Source organism: Aegilops tauschii, unplaced genomic scaffold, assembly GCF_002575655.3.
Source record: "Aegilops tauschii subsp. strangulata cultivar AL8/78 unplaced genomic scaffold, Aet v6.0 ptg000228l_obj, whole genome shotgun sequence".
NCBI classification, from domain to species: Eukaryota; Viridiplantae; Streptophyta; class Magnoliopsida; order Poales; family Poaceae; genus Aegilops; species Aegilops tauschii.
This window is the reverse complement of record NW_027332516.1, coordinates 110,509-117,551: the sequence shown is the minus strand read 5'-3', so window position 1 is coordinate 117,551 and position 7,043 is coordinate 110,509. Positions and strand designations below refer to the sequence as shown.

The 7,043-nt window shown below is 45.6% G+C and overlaps 1 protein-coding gene across 1 annotated transcript; it reads right to left on the bottom strand.

Annotated features, from left to right (window-relative positions):
- Positions 1-2,005: 2,005 nt before the first annotated feature.
- Positions 2,006-6,578, bottom strand: LOC141028536 (uncharacterized). Its single transcript, XM_073506099.1, has 2 exons — positions 2,172-6,578; positions 2,006-2,019 (listed from the first exon to the last, which is right to left on the bottom strand). The coding sequence occupies exons 1-2, from the start codon at positions 3,523-3,525 to the stop codon at positions 2,006-2,008; spliced, it is 1,368 nt and encodes a 455-aa protein (XP_073362200.1). The 5' UTR covers positions 3,526-6,578.
- Between the last annotated feature and the right edge of the window lie 465 nt (positions 6,579-7,043).

Sequence of the window (7,043 nt, the reverse complement as noted above, 5' to 3'; positions counted from 1 at the left end):
AATCACTACCTTGGCATTGACAGAAATAATCACATATATCGATATTCAATCATGCAAGCACATACTCCCTCGATTCCTAAATATAAGTCTTTTTAGACATTTCAAATGGACAACAACATACAGATGATATAGACATATTTTAAAGTGTAGGTTTACTCATTTTGCTCCGTATGTAGTCATTTGTTGAAATTTCTAGAAAGACTTATATTTGGGAACGGAGGGAATACTACGCTAATTGCAGACAGATCTACGTATAACGCTAGCATGGCTAAAACAGAAAACAGTAGGAGCGGGATAAACGAGTTATACCCTCCAGTAGGCCATGCAGAGGCCGCAACGGCGGTGGTAGCAGCTGCGTCCTCGGCGGCCTTCTTGTCGGCCTCGAGCTTCTCAACGGCGAGACGGTCGGCGTCGGACTGAGGGTGGTGAAGGCGATGCGGACGAAGAGGAAGCAGACGAACGGATGCGAGCAGTTGCGTAGTTGCTTCCCAAAAACCTATTCGTCTCTCTCCCGTATAGGATCCGGGAGGCGGGGTTTTGGAGACCTGCTCTCCCGTCGACCGTGTACGCGGTGGACGGGATGGAGTCACCGGCGGCAACAACATCAAAGGAACGGCGACTGTCGTGCGTGTGGAGCAGATGTGATCTGTTCATGGCGGCTAGGGTTAGGAGACACCGCACACTTATGTAGGCGTTCGAGTCCGTGACAGTTCATGATCCGACGTCTCAGATCGTGGCCCAGCTGTCAGAAAACTCTTTGACTTGCAAAAATAAGCACGTAGGTGTGAGCTCGGCTCGGCTCATTCCCGCAACCCGCGGCGCGTCGTGACAAGGCTGGCGGCGGAGGAGTGTGTGAGGGCCTCTTCTCTTCTCAAGCTCCAATAGCATGTAGAAGGGAAACCCTTATAAGGAGGTCCAACTCCTCTCCAACTTCCGGGGTGGGACTAAACTTCCCATTACACCTAGTGCCAATAAACCCACATGGGCCCTTAAGAGATTTTTTCAGAAATTGCTATATGGGCCTAAAGCTCATCCCAAATTTCAGCAGGGAGTTGGGGGTGGACCACCGAGAGAGAGAAGGGGGCACGCGTCGCCCCGGCCACCTCCCGGGGAGGCGGCACAATGGCGGATCTGGGAGGGGGGAGAGGGGTGGGGCTGGGTTCGAGTGACCGGCGGCCAGCGGCCAGCGCGCGGGAGGGGGGGCTAGGCCGGCCTGCGGCAGCGGAGGGGGGCAGGGAAGGTACCCTAGCGAGAGCTAATTCCACTGGCTTTTAATACTACCTTACTCCACCGTGGAAGGTGATAAATCATGTAGGATTAGAAGAATGAAATTTCTTTCCATTAATGTTTGTCATGCCCGAACCATGAATCATGCATTAAGTTATAACGTTTAATCTCTTTGTAAATCAACATATGCTAATGGGCTGGCCCGACAATTTTGATATACTGCAATAGCAAGATCTAGACATGATCCAGTTGCCATGAAGCATGGTGCCATAAGTCCTCCATTGCTAGCTTCCCATACAGATGTCATTAATTTATGCCTGAAAGAGAAATAAATATATAATTAAGCACAAAAGAAGACATAATTGGGTGATACCAGCAATGCTAACATATAATCAACATTATATAACACCATAAAAAGCAGAACAACGTCATCATAGGGAAAATAGCTACGCACTGATATTCTCCAGCACTGATTTTGTCCATCATTTTACAAGCTTAATTAGAGTTAATTTGGTTGTGTAGAATACAAAAGCAGAAGACCCTAAATCCGAATCAAAAAACATTGCATGGCGTAGTAGTACATCCTATTGTAAATCCCAGTTCAATTGTTCTTCTTTCATATGACGGAAAATTGCCGTAGAACAATTGTTCTGCATTTTCAGGGTTAAAAAACTATTATATAGTATCAAGTAGAATAAGATTGATGACGTTTGTACCCCAGTTCGAAACTCTTGTTTCACCTCCCACTCTGGTCGTCTACAACCTGTAGATGGGTAATCTAGTCCTTTGTTCCTACAAGCACAGAGAAAAAAAGACAACCATGGTTAACCAAGTGTATTATAAATAACAATATGGTTGCTATTATCATGCACCAAAAAAAACCCACATATGTACGTACCAATGCGCGGGAGAGCAGCAAGTTAAGATATGACACATAGGGCTACGGGGGCCTTGTGCACGGCCATTTAGGCTGCTCCGATCTAATGCCCGTGACCAGGTGCGGTTACTGATATGGTACTGTGCAAAACGGTTCTTGATCGGACGGTAGTAGACAATAGTATTGGCCTCGACGGTAGGAAATGCCTTGGAAGATACACAGATATTCCTTTGTCCCATGAATATAGTGTTTTCTCCGATGTCTGTTACCGGGATAAATTTCCCCAAGACAAGATCGGCAAGTCTATAGACAGTAATATGGGATAGGAAATCGTCGTCATGGCAAACCACTAAGATCTCCGAGCCATGCTCTACCAGATAGCACGAGTAGAGGCGCTTCTCTCTGGGGCATGTGAAGATCAGCTTTGGTGTGGCTCGATGGTGGTACGCTGCGTCCAGCTCGAAAATCAATGGTGAACCCGTCACATCGATTTCTGGAATATCAACCACGTATAGCTTGCCGTGTAATGAAACCGGATCTGACCACGCTGGGCATTCCCAACTGAGCATTGTCCATTGCATGTCTAGGGAGGTAGCCACAGCCACACCATCAAACATATTAAAGGTAAGCAAGACAGTGACGACTCCTGCAACAAACGAAGCACACGTAGAGATGAATCTCATCCGCTGGAGCGACCAATTTGTTCCCCCGGGCATTTGTGTGGCGAGAGTGGTGAGCCGTGGAAGCTCAACAATGTCACGGGTGAAAGGGTGTAGAAGACGGATGGCTGCGTCCTTGTCCCTCTGGAGGAGGAGGAGGCCACAGACAGAATCAAGAATACAGTGGTTCCTGAACAATGGCAGACAGACGCGGACAAAGGCACCTGAGTCTAGGTTAAAGAAGCGGATGTAGCCACCCAGCTCCGGATGTCCAGGGTAAAGGCCACGGTCCTCTGGGAACATCATCCAGCGGCGTGGATGGAAGCACGGATCAACAACCCCGCGGCCGCGTGGAGAGAGCGTGGCCGATCGCCAGTGCGCGCAGACGGCACGGAAGCGGACGTAGTCCAGTAGATCTCCTCTGGCCAGCAAGGCCGACGCGACCAGGCAAACCAAATCTGCATGCAGCGACTCCCAGGCTGGCCAGGAATATGCGCCGGAGCACACGTCGCGCGATGTGGTGCACCGGGTTGCCGGAGGCAGCTGGGAAGGAGACATGCATCTTCGTTTTACTGCGGGGAAGGTGGTGGAATGCATCTTGTTGTTAACTATGGCTGAAGTGACCGAAGTCGGCGAAATCGACGACGGAAACGAAGCCGGCTCGTGAGTTTGAGAGGCAATGCAAAACGCCGCCGGTCCAACTTGATTTGCTTCGGCCGTAATACCGTATTCGCTTCTACACATATATATAATGAAGAGCATCGACTACTTAATTATCGATGCCTTGTGCAATAAGAAAAACTAATGATTATGTTGTTCAAAACGGATACGAATCTGATGCGTGCAAGATAAGGACTCGATCGAATCCAGTTATTCTGTTTTTTCTTGGAAACTGGTTGAGACGAGTTTTTCTTTTTTTGCAAAATACTCTTTATTACTAAAAAATTATGGAGTACAATCTCGTAGAGCAACAGAGCCGGACCCTAGCCAACCCATAGTTCGACCATTAGCCCTACCAAAGTTTGCCATGGAATGACTAACACTATTGCCACTACGACATATACGAGTAATAGAAGAGTCACGTTCCTCCATACTTTGCTTGATCTCTCTGATAATACTAGTATAAATGCCCGTGCGTTGCAACCACTAGTAGAAAACAGGGCTTTGGCTGGGGCCTGGCCAGCCCATTAATCCCGGTTCTGTCACGAACCGGGACCTATGGGGCATACGTCCCGGTTCGTGCGCCCACGGGGCCGGCCGAGCCTCGGGAGGCATTTGTCCCGGTTCGTGTGGACCCATTTGTCCCGGTTCTAGGCACGAACCGAGACCAATGGACCTCGTTCCTGGCCCACAGACATTGGTCCCGGTTCGTGCCTAGAACCGGGACGTAAGGGGGTCCTTTAGTCCCGGTTCCAGCTATGAACCGGGACCAATGATTTGCCTATATATACCCCTCGCCTGCGAGCAGAGCACTCCACAGTGCTCTGTTTTTTCTGGCCGGCGAGGGGAGAGCTTTGTGGTGCTCTAGCTCACCTCCTATGCACATGAGGTGTTCGATAAAATGCCCGAGCCACACTAGTTAAGCTTTCTCCTCTCGAAGCTCGACCTCTAAGCTCTATTTTCCCCGAGATTTGTCTAGATTTAGCGGTCCGTCACGTCCCGTCCCCGTCTTTACTGCCGTCGATCGCCCGCGCCGATCTCGTCGCCGGCACCGCCGTGGTGAGCCTCTTGTTCTTATCTTCTTGGGAAAGAAAAAAAATTCTTACTTTAAATAGATACTTGTCTAATTTTTTTACTTTTATTATTGCTTGTTATTATATGGTGCGATGGTTTTGGTATCTGCCCCCGTCGGCCCTCGTCCTGGCTATGATTCAGATGTGGTATATATATATATATATTATCTTTTATAACTATTTGGTTCATTTATTGTTTATGACAATTATGCCCATCATGTTGACATATATTTTATTTATCTAGGAGGTAGTTGAACCGGAAATTCCAACCGACCCTATTGTCGAGAGGTTAAATTTAGTTGAAGAAGAAAACAATTACTTGAAGGAAAAAATAAAAAAATTGAGGAGGAAAGATGATATTGGAGTTGCATGTTGCGGATGTCGTCGATAATCACAAGATCAAGATGGATGCAATGCAGTTGAAGATTAGAAAGATTAGAAAATATGCCATTCATACCGAGGCTTGGTATCATTATACCGTTGGATCAATTGTTACCTTGGTTGTGATTATGATCGCATTTGTTGTTGCATTGAAAGGTTTTACATAGTTTCAATGTATGGTTTAACTAGATGCTCTGGACAACTATATGTTGTTCAATTTGAACTATGTATGTACTTTGTTTTAATGTGATGATGAACTTCTATTAATTTGGTCACTTATCTATCCATGTGAATCTGTAATGGTTTTTGACACACGTAATTATATATAATGCACGCAGATGAACCGGCAATGGATGTACGATGACAGACACACCTCCGAGTACATTAAGGGCCTGCATAATTTTCTCGAAGTGGCTGAGGCAAACAAGCAGAATGGTTTTATGTGTTGTCCATGCCCTAAACCTCTCAACTTTTTAGCACATGCTATGTGGGTGAAATGATGATATCATGCCAACTTTCAACCTTTTCAGAGTTCATTAGAAATGCTTTTGAATTTCAGGGTCTTATAGCGCAAAAAAAATCAATAAATGCATGAAAAATAACAAATGAAGTCAGAAAGGGTTGAAAATTGATGATGTGGCTTTGAATGGTGCATTTTGAACACACAAAAAGTCTAGAGTTCAAATAAGTTCAAAAGAAAATGAAATCCCTTTGTAACAGATGAGTTTCCGTATGAAACCCTGATACTTCGAAAGAGATTGTCCGTTTTGTACACGAAGTGCATCTAGTTTTTGCCGTAACCCTCTCAACTTTTTTGCACATGCTATGTGGGTGAAATGATGATACCATGCCAACTTTCAACCTTTTCAGAGTTCATTTGAAATGCTTTTTAATTTCAGGGTCTTATAGCTCAAAAAAAATCAGTAAATGCATGAAAAATAACAAATGAAGTCAGAAAGGGTTGCAAATTGATGATGTGGCTTTGAATGGTGCCTTTTGAACACATAAAAAGTCTGGAATTCAAATAAGTTCAAAAAAATGAAATCCCTTTGTAACATATGAGTTTCCGTATGAAACCCTGATACTTAGAAAGAGATTGTCCGTTTTATACACGAAGTGCATCTAGTTTTTGCTGTAACCCTCTCAACTTTTTAGCACATGCTATGTGGGTGAAATGATGATACCATGCCAACTTTCAACCTTTTCAGAGATCATTTGAAATGCTTTTGAATTTCAGGGTCTTATAGCTCAAAAAAACAGTAAATGCATGAAAAATAACAAATAAAGTCAGAAAGGGTTGAAAATGGATGATGTGGCAAAAAGTATCAAAGTATTTTCCGTTCAGAACATTATAAATAAAAACAAAATAAAATAAATAAGTAGAAATAAAATAAAATAAATAAGTAGAAACAAAATAAAATAAATAAGTATAAACAAAATAAACTTTAATAAATAAGTAGAAACAAAACAAAATAAAATAAAATAGCAATAGTAAGTGTTTTGTTGTAAGTAGAAACAAAATAAAATAAATAAAACAACAAAGAACACAAAAAAGTGCCACCTACTGGGCCACCACGGCCTGAATACCACTAGAAACCCAACCATGGGCCAGGATTCAGGCCCGCAATAGGCCCAGTAGGCCCACATGCACAAAGTGACAGGTAGGCCGGAAAGCCTGTAGTTGAGAGGAGCTCGAGAGGGTGGGCGCAGCAGCGCTTATAAACCACTCTCGAGCTCTCTCAGCTAGCGAGGTGGGACTAAACTTTTGGCCGCGATTGGCAGCACAAGGCCTTTGGTCCCGGTTGGTGGCACCAACCGGGACTGAAGGGGTGCATTGGTACCGGTTCATGGCACCAACCGGGACCAATGCCCCCCTTTAGTCCCGGTTGGTGCCACCAACCGGGACCAAAGGCCTTCGCTTCCCGCCCTTTGGGCTGCTGAAAAGAGACCTTTGGTCCCGGTTGGTGGCACGAATCGGGACCAAAGGGGGGGGTATTCGTCCCAGTTTGTGCCATGAACCAGGACCAATGCGCTGTGTATATAAGCAGGACTTGTAAATTTTTCAGTTTCATCGACCATTTACCCCCTGATGACGCCCAACTCATCGACGCCGCCAGGCTGCCCGTGCTCGCCGTCGCCGCCCCGCGGTCGCCGTCGTCTTCGCCG